Here is a 17,738-nt window from a genome sequence, read left to right as displayed (position 1 = left end):
AGGAAGATCAGGGAGGGACCTGTGGGGCAGCTTGCCTGTATAGGGTGTTTGCTTTGCCACGTGCACCACCAGATTCAAGCTTGGCCCCCACCACTGTAAGAGAAGCTCAATGCTGCGGTGTCTTTTCAACTCTTTGTGTGTCTCTGTCTCTTTCTCTATTTGAAAAAAGTTGGCCTGGGGTGGTGAAGCCCCAACAAGGACAAAAAAGAAAAATCAGGTAAAGAGGAAAAACATGGCTTCTCAGGTGAAAGCAGATCTACTCAGAAGGGTGTTGAAAGGCCTGTGTGACAGGTTTAGAAAAATAGCCAGGTAACTTAGAGAAGTTGAGACTATAATAAAGGCAAACACATGGAGAAATAAAAGACAACAAGAACTGCCAAGAATAGCAGAAGTCACAGTCCAAATGTGAAGTACACCAGACAATTAATAAATTGTGAGGAAAGCAAGTTAGATTATTGACTTTGCTGCTAGGAACAGTTTCCTTTAAGGCCAAGGACTTCGGATGTTGGTCACAGGTAGAAAGAGGATAATCAGGAGTCGGGTGGTAGCAAAGCAGGTTAAGCAGAGGTGGCACAAAGTGCAAAGACCAGTAGAAGGATCCCGGTTCGAGCCTCCAGCTCCCCACCTGCAGGGGAGTCGATTTACAAGCAGTGAAGCAGGTCTGCAGGTGTCTGTCTTTCTCTCCCCCTCTTTCTTCCCCTCTTCTCTCCATTTCTCTCTGTCCTATCCAATAACAACGACATCATCAACAACAGTAATAACTACAACAATAAAACAAGGACAATGAAAGGTAATAAATACATATTTAAAAGTCTATGTACTATTAAAAAAGAGGATAATCTCAATACAATTTGGTTCAGCACTGAATAATATTAACCAGTTTACTTAATAGAACAGCTGATTGGATTATGGCTACATTACACAACAAATTGGTGGTGCACCTGGTTGAACACACACGCTATCTATCATGTGCGAGGGCAAGGGTTTGAGCCTTTATTCCCCACTTTCAGGGGGCTGGGGGGACCACTTCAGGAGCAGTGAAGCAGGTCTGCAGGTGTTTTTCTCTCACTCTGTCTGTCTCCCCCTCCTCTCTCAATTTTCCTCTGTCCTATCAAATAAAAAACAGAAAGGAAAAAAAAAAGGGATTTGCAGTGCTGGCACCAAGCTCCAGCAATAACCCCAGTTGCAATTAAAAAAATAAATAAATGGCAACAGCTTTTGTAACCGTGTAAAAGTATAACTGATGTATGTTAGTGCTTGTGGAAATTGAGAGGAAGGTATGGAAGAAAGGGCCAGTGTACTGGTAATGCCATCTGTCCAGCCAGGGAAAAGACTTTGTTGAAAATTAGTGGAGGAAAAATAGAGCTGTGAATGTATATTTAAAAATTAAAGAGAAGCACAGACCTGCAGTGACTGCAGTGGGAGACTGTCCCCTGTAACCTGTGAATCTTGTAAATCATTATCAAATCACTCATAAAAGGGATTTTAAAAGAAAAAAAATGAGAAAGTAGCAAATAAAAAAATGACAGGATTATAATTAACAGGAGGGAAAAGTAGGAAGTAGTTTTAGTTCTTCCCTTTCCGCGTTGCAGGATCAAGTTATTGCGTAAAGCTGATAACTTTAAAAATGCATAACTAAAGTCTAGTTATAAAGAAGCAAATTTAGACTTTAAGAAGAGGTTGCCCTAAGAGTAGGGCTTGAAATGAGTTTTAGAATCTTGTTGCTACTCAGTGTATTTTCTTTCTTACATTGTGATTTGTCAGTTGTATTTATTGCTTTAACAACTTAAAAAAAAATTTACTTGGGTTTGAAGGTAGTTTAAATGTAAAAGAGACACAGTTGCCATGGTGGTGTCGTCGTTTAATTTTTAAAGGCCTAATTTGGACAAGCTAAGAAGCCTGTTATAAATTAAGCAATAATAATGTCCTTGTTCTAATGAAGCCTTATTTCGTACTTCCTGGGACAAAGCTACATAGCTAAAGGCAGAATCTTTAATCCTTGAGGAAATGAATTATTGCCAAAAACAATGAAGCAAAGCTGCTATTGTCCTTAGTGTTTTAAAAATGTCTCAGTGTTTGGACCTTTTGATTGAAGTAGTTGGGCAAAAATATCCCCACTATCGTATCTCCAGTTACTGTCACACCTGTGTAATTAGCTGTTTACATTGCTATTTAGAATTCTCTTACCTTTGAAGGAAATTTTGGTTTTGATATGTTAAGACCCCAGGTGCTTTTTTTTCTTTGTGCAGTTTCAAGACTGTAGGTGACTGACCCTTGGGAAAAGTAATTTTTTTCCCCTTGATTCTTTCGGTGTCTAAAAAGAATCTTAGTTGGGGGTAGATAGTATAATGGTTATGTAAAGAGACTGTCATGCCTAAGGCTCTAAAATCCCAGGTTCAATCCCTTGCCCCAGCATAAACCAGAGCTGAGCAGTGCTCTGGTGAAGAAAAGAAAGAAAGAAAAAAAGAGTCTTAGTTGGAATCCAGATTCTTGCCCTCCCTTCATAGTTTCCCCTCTTTTGATATGGTGATGGGAATAAGTCACCTGGATCCTGTCCTTTTTTTTGTTTTGTTTTGTTTTTGCCTTCAGGGTTATTGCTGGGTCTCAGTGCCTGAATCCACTGCTCCTGGAGGCCATTTCCCCCCCTTTTGTTTCCCTTGTTGTTGTAGCCTTTTTTGTGGTTATTATTATTGTTGTCATTCATTGTTGGATAGGACAGAGAGAAATGGAGAGAGGAGGGAAAGACAGAGGGGGAGAGAAAGATAGACACCTGCTCCACCACCCGTGAAGTGACTCCCCTGCAGGTGGGGAGCCGGGGGCTCTAACTGGGATCCTTATGCTGGTCCCTGCACTTTGTGCTTAACCCGCTGCGCTACCGCCCGACCCCCAGAACTGCCTCTTCTAAAGAGAACGTGAATTGGTAGTGCTCACCTGGTAGATAGAGCGTGTGTGCCTTCTGTTGTGTGAGGCATCAGGTCTGAGCCCCAGTACCACATGGGAGCACCGTGGGTGTTCTGGGCATGTGGAGAGAGCAGTGTTGTGGTGACTCATATTCTCTTCTCTCTTTCTCTCTCTCTGTCTTCCCTTCCTATATTCAAAAACAAAAAGATTGAAATAGCTGGCCCAGGAGGATGAAGCCCACACTGCCAATGAATGAATGAGTTGTCAGAGGCCACAGGTGGAACCCCCCCCCCCCCCCGCCCCAGCACTGTGTTATGCCAGAGCTAAGCAGTGCTCTGGTCTTCTCTCTCTTACAAAATATAAAATCAGTTGACTGGATAGCTTGGCAGCAGTGTCCAGAGAGGACCTGCCACTCATATAGAAACCAACAACAGAGGGAGCACTGGGGCCGGGGGTTGAGGGGTGAGGGGTGGAGGAAAGCTGGGACTCCGATTCTGACGTGTGGAGGTTTCCCTAGTTGCAGACTGTTCCTCCTGGAGCCACCTCTACTCTGCTAGCTCAGGAGAGGACAGTGCTCTGGATGACTTAGACCAACATTCAGTCCCTAAAGGACTTAAATTAGGGAGTAGGTGTGCTGTGTTGGAACTGTGTCCTTGACACAGGACACATCTCTATTTTTGATTATTTGTTCTTGCCAGATATAGCCTCTACTTATTGGCTGTGACCTCCTGTGATTAAGGCTGGTTCCAGGCAGAATTAGAGTTTGCTTACTTCCTGAATCAGAGAGGGCAGATTTACCGCGAGGATTAAGGCTCTTGCCAACCTTCAAGCTCTTGGCCACTGTATTTTCCCATCAAGATGCTTCCTGACCTTTTCTGTGATTCTGACTCTACAGCCTGAAGGACGTTCCACATACCCCATTCTTTATTGGGGTTCTCTCTTTCCATTTCTGTTCTTTGTCCTCTGGCTGACCTGGACACGAGGCTACAGAGGACATCTGCCAAGGACCAGAGTGCCCCTCCATTCGAGCTGGGACAGATTCCCAAAGCAGATCGACTGCGCCATCTTTTAGGAACCTGGTGGGAAAGATAGTATTGAACTCTGCAAGCTGAGCCCATGGAAAGGCAGTGTGACAGCTTCCACTCTGCAGATCTATCATTACTCTTAGCCTAGTATCTTTTCCTGTGAGCTCCCTGTATCCCTACTGGAACCTTCTTTGTCAGGTGCATGTTAAAGGCCCCAAAGCTCACCACACACCAGGAGATGGGGGTTGAGACAGTGTTGTGCTGAAGGGCTGTCAACAGAAAGGGAATGATCTCAATTTATTTACGTTTAAAAATATTTATTTGCTTTTGTTGCCCTGGCTGTTTTATTGTTGTAGTTATTATTGATGTCGTCGTCGTTCGATAGGACAGAGAGAAATGGAGAGAGATGGGGAAGACAGAGAGGGGGAGGGAAAGATAGACACCTGCAGACCTGCTTCACTGCCTGTGAGGAGACTCCCCTCCAGGTGGGGAGCTGGGGACTCACCAGGATTCTTCCTCGGGTCCTTGCGCTTTGCTTCACGTCTGCTTAACCCATTGTGCTTGACCCACTGCGCTACTGCCTGACTCCCTATTTGTGTTTTTTTTTTTTTTTATGAGCAGAGCACCACTATTGTTTTAATGATAGACCTGCTTATTTGTAGCCTTTCAAAAAGAGTTATTTTTTCCAGAGAGATCAAAGTACCACTCTGTTTTTATTAGATGTTCTATGTTGTCTTGGTTTTTTTTTTTTTTTTTCCAAGATTTGTTTTATTTGTGTTCTCAGCGAGATGGTGGGCACATACCATGATGGGGATAAACTCAACATCTCATGCTTTAGAGTCCAATGTTATTATCCATAGCACCACTTTCTGGTTTGCTTTAACTTTTTTTTTTTTTAAATATTCATTTCAATGAGATGCAGAGGGAAAAATAGATTCTGGCTAGTAGTGGTGTTGGGGATTGAATGTGGGACATGGAAGCCTCAAGACATTAACCTTTTTTTTTTTTTTTTGCATAGCCATTATGCTATCTCCCCCCCCCCCCCCGTTTTTCTTTTTTTCAAATGAGGTGCCAAATCAAACCCAGGGCGGCACATCTGCAAAGCAGGTACTTACTGCCGAGCCACCTCCCTGGCCCTCTGCAGCTCCTGAAGCAGGAGGTGCAGCAGCACATCCTGTAGGGCAGTGAGATATGGCGGATGGATGGATGGAGAGAGAGAGAGTGTGTGTGTGTGTGTGTGTGTGTGTGTGTGTGTGTGTGTGTGTGTGTGTGTGTGTGTGTGTGTGTTTGTTTTTCGGGGGTGTCTTCTTCCGAGGTCTCTGACCTTTCACCTGGGATTGGACTTGGGAGTCCCACGACCTGTTCTGCCTCACCCATTGCTGCTTCCCCATTTCTTAGTGTGTGCTTGAGTTGCTCTTCCTCACCCAGCTCCCTCCTTCCAGCATCCTCCCTTCCCCCACTGCCCACACCCTTCCTCCCGGGGGCAGGCTCTGGCGCCCCCCTCTGGACCTGGCGCAGCACAGCACGGCCACCCGCCCCCTACCCCCAGGGCTGGAGTTTGGGAGGGAGGGGTGAAGACTGCATGCATTTTAGGAGAATGTGTGTGGCATAAATGAGTGAATGAATGAGTACAGTCAACAGGAAATCACGGTACCTATCTTACGGACTTACCAGACTCCCTGGGTGTGGACGAGGAGAGGAAGTGGTTAGAGAAGATACACAGTAATCACATTGGAACTCCTGGGCTGCTTTCTACCTTCTCCCCAACGAACAGGAAATGTCTTCACCCCACCAAGGGCAATAATGCTTTTGACGCCATCTACCCTCAGCTTTCAATGTATCAGTTGACTACCAGTCTGTTACACCTGTCAGTAAATAGAGCAGTTCTGGCCTTGCTATTTCATTTGAATAGACTTTTTTTTTTTTTTCCTTCAGCCAGCTTGTAAATGTCTTAGATTCCTAGGATCCACACTCCCCACTCCACCTCCCAAGCGCTTTAAAAGAATGAAAGCATTGCTCCAAAGGTGATTATCATCCTAGCTACCAACTAGCCCATAGATCTTAGAGGCAGAGTAACTAACCTTCTTCCACAGACCTGGCTGCCCCTCTGTAAACACAGAGGGTGGGATGCTGTCTTGTGTAGTACTTCCTGTGACTCCTGTGACCTTGTTTATGCTCTTCAACTCCTGGGAAAAGCTCCCATCCCTGAAAGTAACTAAATTGGTTCACTCCCACAGTCTGGGCCAGCCAGTTCACCTTTCAGATGCTTGCAGAGCTCTTGGGACCATGGGCAACATTCCTGGAATCGCAGAGCAGACTGCTAAGTTGTGTACCTTGATGGGCACTGCTATATCCCTTCAAATGCAGGGCTTGTGTGGAGGTGCAGGGACTGTGCCACTCTCCCTGGAAGATGGCGCTAGGCACACTTGTTCCTGTGCTTGCTTGCTTTCTTTCTTTCTTTCTTTTTCTTTTTTTTTTTGTCGTTGTTAGGACAGAGAGAAATGGAGACAGATGGGGAAGACAGAGAGGGAGAAGAGAAAGACACCTGTAGACCTGCTTCACCACTTGTGAAGCGACTCCCCTGCACGTGGGGAGCCGAGGGCTCAAACCCGGATCCTTACACAGGTCCTTGAGCTTTGCGCCACCTGCACCTAACCCGCTGCGCTACCGCCTGACTCCCCCCACGTCTTTATCACTCTGCTTCAGGGACTCTTCCTGAGAAAAGCTGGGCTGCCCTCTTGGCTTCCTGAGCACAGATTTCTCATTGTACTGTTGCAGTACCTTGGTAAAAAAAATAAGAAGAATAAGTGCAAGGACCAGAGTAAGGATCCCAGTTCGAGCCCCCAGCTCCCCACCTCCAGGGGAGTCGCTTCACAAGTGAAGCAGGTCTGCAGGTATCTTTCTCTCCCCCTTTCTATCTTCCCCTCCTCCCTCCATTTCTCTCTGTCATATCCTAACAACGACATCAATAACAGTAATAATTACAACAACAATAAAAATAAGGTCAACAAAAGGGAAAATAAATATATTAAAATTTAAATTATGTATACATACATATATATATATACACATAGATAACCTTTTATTTATTCCCTTTTGTTGCCCTTGTTGTTTTATTGTTGTAGTTATTCTTTTTTCGTTGGATAGGACAGAGAGAAATGGAGAGAGTAAGGGAAGACGGGGAGAGAAAGACACCTGCAGACGTGCTTCACCACCTGTGAAGTGACTCCCCTGTAGGTGGGGAGCTGGGGGCTCGAACCACATATATACCTTTTATTAAGGCCATAGCAAGGACAGAGGTGATCCAGGCTGCTTCTGTTTGTTTGGTTTTGCATCTTTGATTTTGTGGGTTTCCTGAGGTCAGGAAGGTGATTTACTTTATGCTCTGGAATTGGTTGTTTCCCTACTCCCCAGCTTCAACCTTGTTTTTCTAGATCTGTGGGGCCGGGCTTTGTCTTTGTTTCTTTTCTAGTTGGTCCATCAGATCATAAAGATTGTACAGCTGATATAGTGAGTACAGGACACTAGCCAGAGGAACCCTGCAGGAAGGTAGCAGCAGATCTCTAAAAATCCTTTCTGACTGAAAACCAGTCTTCATAGACTCGTGGGTTTGGATTAGGAGTCTTCTTGGGGATAGCAAGAGCACTGGGATGGGAGGGAGCAAAGAGTTATTTGACACTGCAGGGTTTTTTTTTTTTTTTAGGCAAAGTTGGGTTTGATAGTGGAGGAACTTGTTGGAGTTAATAAGAATGATCAGAAGTAAGAAATTACTGGGAAAGAGGCCAAGGCTGAAATAAGTGAGTTAGTCAAGTTATCTTGGGCAAAATGCTAAGCTCTAAATGATAAACAGAGCCAAGGTATTAAAAGCCATACAAGTTTGAGCAAAAGTTGAGCAGAATCTGGCCGTACCAGTCTGGAAGTAGGTAAGAGGGTTCTGCAGACAGGAGATGAATTTACATAGAAAGCAAGTGCTGAGGCCAAAACAAACAGACAAACAAAAAGTAAAGCGGAGATTATTTGATTGACAATGGCTTGACTCTACCTGGCTGCTCGGCATTGGTTGTCTATAGGGTTGGATTTTGTAACTGTGACATTTATGGACTTAGATTTTTTTTAAAAATATTTATTTCCTTTTGTTGCCCTTGCTGTTTTATTGTTGTAGTTATTATTGTTGCTACTGATGTTGTTGGATAGGACAGAGAGAAATGGAGAGAGGAGGGGAAGACAGAGAGGGGGAGAGAAAGACAGACACCTGCAGACCTGCTTCACCGCCTGTGAAGCGACCCCCCTGCAGGTGGGGGGACTTAGGTTTTGTTCTGCTTATCAACATCCTGGAACCAGCATGGCATTAAACCACCTCAGCCTAATGTCTACCCCTTGTTTATCTAGCTGCACATCAACTGAAAATCTAAAATATCAAATTTACCCTTGAGAAACACCAGGTAGGCACAGTGTTAGAAGTGATAGGTTTTCTCTCACTGAAGGTTTATGTGAACCATTTTTCCCCCCTTCAGTGTGAAAATGCGTTCTGTCTGTGGGGTTCCATACGATACTTTGGCTTAGGTTTAGGCTCATGGTTCGTGAGAAGTACGTCTTTGCAACACCAGAGCCACACTGAGCAGAGAGCTGTGGGTATAGATACTAGGAGAGAGAGGAGGCAGAAGGTATCGTCCACCTTGTTTAACTAGCCAACCACTCTTCTTGGGCGTGTGCTGCTAGTTGTGTTTTGCTGGAGTCAATCAGGGGGCTTTTGCTGGAGTCAATCAGGGGGCTTTACCTCTGTCTTCTTCTGCCTACCTGGTGGAGAATGAGCTATTATTCTGATATGTCTTGAATCTGATTAACTGAAATGTTAAATGCACACTAAATTCAAATCTCCAAATTCTCTGTCTTGTTACCAGGCTGCTGGTGGGGGCTCCACGAGCAACAGCCCTCCCACTGCAGAGGGCCAACAGAACAGGCGGCTTGTACAGCTGTGACATCACCTCCCCAAGCCCTTGCACACGGATTGAATTTGATAATGAAGGTATGTTTTTCCACCTTCACTTTGTTCACTTGTTCAGCTTTCCTGCTCCCATCTTATCCTTGAGGAAGGAAAGGATGTACAAGCTCTTATTCTTGGAGAGAATACCTCTCTCAGATCAGCTTTGCCTTTATTTTGTTCGCTCTGCATTTAGTGCCTAAATCACATTGGGATGCATCCTGTAGCTGCCTTTCCCAGCCAAGTTTCTAAAACGGATATGATGTATTAACACTGCCACCTAGTGACGTAATGAGGCTTTACAGGAGACAAATTCATAGCAGCCGGGAAGTGTGTGCTCCCATTACTTGTCATGATGAGAAATTGTACCCATGAGTCAACAACTGTATTGTAAACCATTAACCACCCTCGAAAAAATGATAAGAGAAAAAAATGGCAGAGGATCTGGCACACTTGACACAACACCCTGAGTTCAAGCGCAGGCACCATACAAGATACGAGAGCACTGCTGTACCAGGAGGGGAAGCTCCCCTAATGGCAGAGTAGTGCTGTGGTGCCTCTCCTCTCCCTCTTTCGCTGTCAAGAGGATGAAAAAAAAAATCAACTGTGCACCATACACACAAGAAGTGATAAAAGATTCTGGCAAACGGCTGTTTAAATGCCAGGCCTCCCTGAGTGAGCACTGACCAATAAAACCTGCCTGTGACCTCAGCTTGAGGCTTGGTTTGTGAGGCTTCTGGGAAGAACTGTTCACCCATTGACCTGCAGGTTTATATTTGTGTTCTTTTGTTGATTTGCTGATTTCCTCCTTTTAGAAATAACTTTTTTTAATAGAAGCTGATAACCAGTAATTGTAGGGAACTAATAAACTGCACATACCTGTTAAAAAACAAATCATCGCCCCTGTAACCTAGATATAATCACTTTTTAATATTTGGATAATTTTCTTTCTATAAAGAAGTATACATTTGTTAAGTGAGGTTTTTTTCTTTTTTTGGGGGGGTTTGTCATGATTAAATATTGAAGGTCATGCCTGCCTTCTTTCTCACTGAAGCAAAAATGTGACATACATGGGGTTCAACTGATGTCAACATTAACACACCCAAGTGAAACTTACAGTTTCTCCTTGTTTCTAAGTAAAGACACACACCACTTTCCTTTTTGGCATTAACAGATATATAACTTGTCAACTATGAGATCTCAAGTGTCTTCCCATCTCAGTAAAGGAAAGTTCATACTATTACATCACAATTGTGAGAGTATTTAGAATAGTACTTACTCTGGTCATTTTGATGATAGTTGGACTTTTGGAAACTGGATTTTGTATTATCACTTTTAAGGGGCATATGTTGGAGGGCTGCCACTTAGTCTTGTCATTTCAGACACCTTTCTCCAGGTGTCAGGGCAAAGCCACCATGTAGAGAAGCATTCCATAATATAATTAAAAAAAAAAACAACTTTTTTTTTTCTGTCACCGGGGTTATGGCTGGGGCTCGGTGCCACTTTTTCATTTTTCCCCCTATTTTATTTACTAGGGCAGAGAATATGAGAGGGGAGGAGAAGACAGAAAGGGAGAGAGAAACACCTGCAGACCTGCTTCACCGCTCATGAAGCATTACCACTGCAGGTGGGCAGTGAGGGCTCGAATCCTGGTCCTCCTGTGCTTAACTGGGTACGCCACCACCCGCCCCCCAATAACCACTTCTCTATTTTCTTAAGATGAGAAATATTTTACTTCTGGCTTAAGCAAATGCTTTTACTTAGTTAGACTTGGGGTCAAAGTAGTGTGGACACTGCTTCTTGTATGTTTGTGGCATCTGGTGACTCACAGCCCTTTTCACCTTGAAGTTCAAACTCTGTGTAAGTGATCTGTGCTGCTTTCCACAGCCGACCCTACGTCAGAAAGCAAGGAAGACCAGTGGATGGGGGTCACTGTACAGAGTCAAGGCCCAGGGGGCAAAGTTGTGGTGAGTATAGAGGAATAAGACCGTGACCGTGCTTATGTGCCTGGTAGGGGCCAGCACCATACTTACAGTGAAGAAAACCAGTGCCTGGTAGGGGCCAGCACCATACTTACACTGAAGAAAACCAGGCAGAGTCCCCCTCCCCGCGTGAAGTGTACTAGAATTCTGGCAAATGTACGATTTAGTGGCAAGAATTGATATCAAGAAGAAATCCCAGAGCGTTTTTTTTCTTGTGCTTCCTGATAAAATTTGCAATAGCCATACAACCTACTTTTCTGTAGAAAGTTCTACAGAACTGTCATATCCAAATAACCTACTGAGTAACTGAATGTCCCTAAAATCCTCAGTGGTCTTAAACCAAAAAAATGAAACAAAAAAAAAAAAGTTGAACAAAAAACTAACCATGGTTTCTGTTCCAGAACTCTATAGTTTTTACAAGTGAGTTATAAAAAAATAAGGGAGGGAGTCAGGCGGTAGCGCAGCAGATTAAGCGCACGGGGCACAAAGCGCAGGGACCAGTGTAAGGATCCTGGTTCGAGCCCCCGGCCCCCCACCAGCAGGGGATTCACTTCACAAGCGGTAAAGCAGGTCTACGGGTGTCTATCTCTCTCTCCCCCTCTCTGTCTTCCCCTCCTTTCTTCATTTCTCTCTGTCCTATCCAACAATGACAACATAAATAACAACAGTAATAATAACTACAACAATAAAACAACAAGGGCAACAAAAGGAAATAAATAAATATTTTTTTAAAATAATAAGGGAATGGTTGCGGAAAGTAGTAAGATTGGATAGTTTTAAGTTCATTGTCAGTTCCGAACTTCTTCAAATAGTGGTAGCAAAGAGACTTCCTTAGGTGAACTGTGCTAGGTGGCCTTCAGGTAACTTTGAAGCTGGACTCTGGTCTTTCCCTGTTTCTTCCAAAATTGGCCACTATAACAGATGCATATTGAACTTTTAGAAAAGTAAGAGTTTTACTAAACTTTTTAAAATAATCTTTATTAGTGGTTTAATAATGATTAAACGTTTTTATATTTAAGGGAGGCACTATGAGAAACAGGTGTGGACACTGTTAAGTATTTTCAGCCCATGCTCTTTCAAAGGTAGTCATGGTAGTCATGGTTATGATAAACAATTACAAAGATTACTTCATCTCTTTCAGCAGTATAATTGTCTTTGCTTTTAAAAATTTTTTATTTTCAATAAGCATATTCAGAGAAATAATTGAAGAGCATCGTGTGTAAGTTAGGACTGGTCACAAGGAAATGGTGTGAGTAAAAGAAAAATGACTCTGTTTTATCTGACCTATAAAAATATGTCCGTGATTTCTCTTTCAGAGCATAATCACTTGTTTTCACAATCATATTGATGTGAAGGCTTACACAGCCACCAAAAGCCAATTAAATTAAGAAAGTTAAATACGGTATTCCCCATTGTTTGTGTGACAGGTAAATTTACAGTTAAATTCCCTGTGGATTACATATTGTCTTTAAGTATTTTGACTAGAGCATTATTCTCTGGGCAAAGAATAATACAGAAGTCCTGCTTTCTATATTCTAGATAATATCTCCTTAGTATCCCTTTAGAGAAGATTTCCTGGTTTAGCATGCAATTCTAGAGTGAAGATAAACTTAATTAATCATCTTTTTAGATTTAAAGAAGTTGGGGCTAGGTGGCGGTGCACCTGGTTAAGTGCACACGCTGCAGTGCACAAGGACTCAGGTTCAAGCTCCTAGTCCTCACCTTCGGGGGGAGCTTCATATTGGAAGCGAGGCTCCAGATGTCTCTGTCTCTTTCCCTCTGTCTCACCGCTCCCCCTCAGTTTCTCTGTCCGCCCAGTAATATACACATGTATGTCACTTCTTTGTTATTGACTGGTCTATTAATTTTGTAATTAAAACACCAAACTTTTCGACATGAGTCAGTCACTTTATCTCATTGGCTCGTAGACATGTGCTCATCGATATGAAAAGAGGCAGCATGTTAACACAAAGCAGGAATCCCGAGACATCTTTGGAAGGTGTTACGTCTTGAGCCAGAGTCTCAGAATTGAAGATGATATGGATGGAGGAGACTGGAGTTTTTGCGATGGCCGATTGAGAGGCCATGAAAAATTTGGCTCTTGCCAGCAAGGTGTAGCGGCTACTTTTACTAAGGACTTTCACTACATTGCGTTTGGAGCCCCGGGCACTTATAACTGGAAAGGTATGACATGGATATTTATAGAAATTTCTATAACATCTATCTAAATTAGTATTTTTTAAGTGAATCAAAACGTGTTTGTTATAAGGCAGAACCTGGTCAGTCTCTATAACAAACATTTAACATCTCTAAAGAAATCAGTGAGGTATAGAAAACACAGTCTAGGTAGTCTGGCTGTAGTGCAGCGGGTTAAGCAAAGGTGGCGCAAAGCGCAAGGACTGGTGTAAGGATCCTGGTGCAAGCCCGGGCTCCCCACTTGTAGGGGGAAAGCTATAGGAGAAACCTACGATATTATAAAGGACAGTTAGCCTAACTCACTTACTATATAGGAAAAATGTATTTGACTAGGAAAAGACTTTGTGGGGAGAACTTGATTAAAATAAACTCCATGCCGAAAACACTTTTCTGTGGTCAGTAAAATTTTCCTGTTTTTATTAAAGAAAATCCCAAGTTAAATTTCTATTTAAATGATTATTTTAAAAAAATACTTTATTTAATATATATATATATATATATTAACCAGCCAGATTTTGGATTAAGGTGTTGCTGAAGGTTGAGCCTGGGACCACAGGCATGAAAGTCTTTTGTAGAACCAGTATGCTGTCTCCCCAGCCTAAAGAATAATTAAAAAAAAATTTTTTTTCTTTATTGGGGAATTAATGTTTTTTTTTAATTTTTATTATTTATTTATTCCCTTTTGTTGCTTTTGCTATTTTTTATTGTTGTAGTCACCATTGATGTCATTGTTGTTGGATAGGACAGAGAGAAATGGAGAGAGGAGGGGAAGACAGAGAGGGGGAGAGAAAGACAGACACCTGCAGACCTGCTTCACTGCTTGTGATGCGACTCCCCTGCAGGTGGGGAGCTGGGGGCTTGAACCGGGATCCTTACGCCGGTCCTTGCGCTTTGCGCCACCTGCGCTTAACCTGCTGTGCTACAGCCCGACTCCCTAAAGAATAATTTTTAAGAACGCCTTTCTATGTTTGTTAGTCATAGTGATTGAGGAGTCATTTCCTTTGAGAGCTCCATCCATAACTGTATCTTTCACAAAATAATTTGCCAGGTTAATTTACCTAATTGAAATGGCATTTATCACTATTTATTATTTTAAAAATATTCTCCCTGAAGCAGCATTGCATTACATCATGTAAGCTTCACGTGCACGTCACTGAAAACCCACGTGTGTGTACACTACACTAAATTTACTTGTAATTGTACTTCTCACCATGCATTTGTTCCTTTTACTTGATTTACCCACTCTTCTTTCCACCTGGTAATGATGACTTCAATTTATAATCTAAAAGTTCATTCTATTTTTGCTTAGTTTACCTATTATTTTTGTTTTCACTGTGTGCCATCTATGACTGAAATCATGTGGCATTTCTTTCTCATTATCTGACCTTTTCACTAAAAATAATGCCCTCAAGTATAACATAGTACCAAATGTTAATGCCAATAGTAGGATTTCCTTTATTTTATATCTGAATAGAGTCCATAACACATTGAATTTAAAGTAGTTTTATCTCAGCAAGTAATGGATTCCAGTAAGATTAAATAACAAAGCATATACCAATTAATATTTTAATTTAATAGGAAACATGTCCTATTTGATATAAGTCCTGACATAAAATATTGCTATTTTTAAAATCTAGTTTAAAAATCTATCTACTAATAAAAAATTTAAGTCATATAATGATTTTTAATTGTATAATTAAGAATTAATTTAAATTTTAAATGCAATTTTTAAGTGATTTGAAGAAAAGAGCAAACTATTACTTTTTTACCATATAATGTTAAAGAAAGTAAATTGGTTGAGGGTTACAGAGAATGTATAACATAATCAGATTTACATCATTCACAAAACTTAATTTCCATAGGCTTCATTGAGTCAACCTTCCATTTCCATTTTTCAATCTGTTTTCATAGCATTTTAAAGATAAGCATGAACATGCATGGGGCATTTTTTTTAATTACTAGAACAAATTTCTTTTATGTAAAAATGTATATCAACATGATCTTTTAACTGCAATAACCCTCACAGTCATCTCTTTCCTCTGCCTTTTCTTTCTCCAAATGTTTCTTTTTGTATTTCGTAATAACATAAGGAATGCCTATTAGGAAATTATCTATTTTATTTTGTCCATCTTCATTTTGTTTCAGTTTTTCTTTTTCTTTTTCTTTTTACCATTCCATCCCTTTAGGGATTGTTCGTGTAGAACAAAAGAATAACACTTTTTTTGACATGAACATCTTTGAAGATGGGCCTTATGAAGTTGGTGGAGAGACTGACCATGATGAAAGTCTAGTTCCAGTTCCTGCTAACAGTTACTTAGGTAGGAACAAGCACAGATGATGGATCTGCCTTTCCAAATCCCTCTGTTTGACGCCGCCCTCGTAGGACCCTGGGCTTCTAGGCTGAGAATAGCTCAGGTGTTGCCAGGGGCTTGTGACTACATTACTGGGATTTGACTTAAGTCTTGAGATACAAGGTAACCTATGTCTGACCCTTTGTCCAGGTTCTTTCTTCTTACCTAGGCTCTCTCATAGGGGAGGAAATAGATTATCCTTTAAAACCCGTTCAGCTTAGAAGTCTGTCTCCTGAGTTCATATCAGCCTCTGTAACCTAAAATAGACCATTCATCCGCAAAGCCTTGGGGAAATGTGTGGCTATTAGCAATACCTCTCCTCTAGTGTCTTTCTGGAGAGCCACATTTATGAAGTTACTCTTAAGTGGCAGGTCAAGACCTCCAGGATCTTTCTTTATGATTGCTATTCTTCAAGGTTTGGCCTTGCTTCTGGATTGAGGTCCCTGTGTCACAGGGCCCTGGGTGGGTGTCATGAGGGCTCTCTGGCTGAGGCCGAGCAAGAATGCTAAAGCAGCTTTGAGGACACCCAGATTGTGTCTAAGTGCCAATTCCTTAACTTCTAAGACTTGTTTGCATTACTAATGGGTGTCCTAAATTATTCATGTGCATTATGGTCATTACACAAAGGCTTTTAAAAGCTTTAATTCTTGGTGTGAGTTGACATAAGAATAATTACTGTGCATTTCTTAGAAAAATCATAAAAAAAAATCTTCTAAAGCTAAGTAGTAACCTATTAAAAATGGAGAAAGTACTCATGCTAGAAGACATTACAGGAACAATAGATTAAAAAGAAGAAAAAAAAACACAGGTGCGGGGGCGGCTCTGGGCGCTAGCACAGTGGGTTAAGTGCATGTGGTGTGAAAACACAAGGACCGGGAGAAGGGTCCAGGTTTGAGCAAGAAGCTCCCCGCCTGTGGGGCGGGGGAGGGCATTACTCCACAAGTGGCAAGCAGGTCTACAGGTGGCTGTCTTCCTCTTCCCCTCCTCTCTCCATCCAACAACAATCACAACAGCAACAATGATAAACAACAAGAGCAATAAAAATGGAAAAAATAGCCTCCAGGAGCAGTAGATGCGCAGTGCAAGCACCGAGCACCAGCGATAACCGTGGTGGCAAAACAAACAAAAAAACCAGGTACAGATAGATGAACAATTCTAAACAGTGTGAATAAGCACCCTAAAACCTCTCCTGATTATATAAACATTAATGAATAGTTCTACTGATTTAAAAAAGATTTTCAGACTTCCCCAATTAAAAGCTTAGTGTGAAGGCATAGAGGAAGGAAGAGAAAATTCATACTTTCTGCTTGTTAGACCTTTACTACACTCTGTAAGTCAGGTTCTATGCTTAGTTGTCTTAGAGACCTTATTTGGTCTTGCCCAAAATACTATAAAAATAAGTATATTGTCCCTCTTTCAATGATGAAAGTGACTTAGGGAGATTGATTCCCTAGTCAGAGGTTGCATAATTAATAGCTCCCCCCCCCCCCAGCCAAATACAGAAATTCTCAAGGAAAGAGCAGAACCAGAGTGGGAGCAGCTGGCTGTGTGGATATTCTGCTCGTGGCCTTGCCAATCAAGGTGGGATGTAGGGCCTGGTGATTTGCAGTCTCAGTTATTAAGTATGATTTTTCAAGCGGAAATTCTCTTCCAGGTAAATGTTATCAGCAACCTATATTTAATTTGAATATATTTTAACAGACAACCCACATCCAAATGCATTGCTGAGGAGAAGTGCTTAATTTTACTGACTCTGGCCAAGAAACCAACACTCTTGTCTTTCTGCCTATGGGTTTTATAAACATAATTTCTTTGTTTATTTTGTTTTATTTATTTTTTCAACCAGAGCACTGATCAGCTCTGGCTTGTGGTGGTGTGGGAGGGAGACTGAACTTGGGATGTGGGAGCCTCAGGCATGAGAATCTCTTTGCATAACCATTATGCTATCCACCCCCCACCCCCACCCCCTACCCCACTCTAAGCATAGTTTCTTTTCTTTCTTTTTTTTTCTTTTAATTTTTATTTTACCTCCAGGGTTATTGCTGGGGCTCAGTGCCTATACTATGAATCCACTGCTCCTGGCGGCTACTTTTCCCCTTTTGTTGCCCTTGTTGTTTATTGTTGTTATTGTTGTTTATTGTTGTTATTGTTGTTATTGCTGTCGTTGTTGGGTAGGACAGAGAGAAATAGAGAGGAGGGGAAATCAGAGAGGGAGAGAGAAAGATAAGACACCTGCAGACCTGCTTCACCGCTTGTGAAGTGACCCCCCTGCAGGTGGAGAGCTGGGGGCTCAAACTGGGAT

General features: G+C 42.0%; 1 protein-coding gene across 3 annotated transcripts in view; it reads left to right on the top strand.

Moving 5' to 3' along the window:
• Nucleotides 1-17,738, top strand: part of ITGA6 (integrin subunit alpha 6) — a 98,003-nt gene that overhangs the window by 36,822 nt on the left and 43,443 nt on the right. For all 3 annotated transcript variants that reach the window (XM_016190054.2, XM_007527208.3, XM_016190055.2), the window contains exons 2-5: nt 8,828-8,952; nt 10,795-10,874; nt 12,818-13,073; nt 15,272-15,403. In XM_016190054.2, the coding sequence (XP_016045540.2) occupies nt 8,828-8,952; nt 10,795-10,874; nt 12,818-13,073; nt 15,272-15,403 (593 nt within the window). The remainder of the gene's footprint in view (nt 1-8,827; nt 8,953-10,794; nt 10,875-12,817; nt 13,074-15,271; nt 15,404-17,738) is intronic.

The sequence above is a fragment of the Erinaceus europaeus genome, chromosome 18, assembly GCF_950295315.1.
Source record: "Erinaceus europaeus chromosome 18, mEriEur2.1, whole genome shotgun sequence".
In the NCBI taxonomy this organism is placed as follows: Eukaryota; Metazoa; Chordata; class Mammalia; order Eulipotyphla; family Erinaceidae; genus Erinaceus; species Erinaceus europaeus.
Note: the sequence above shows the minus strand (reverse complement) of the source record. Positions and strands in the feature narration are given on the sequence as shown.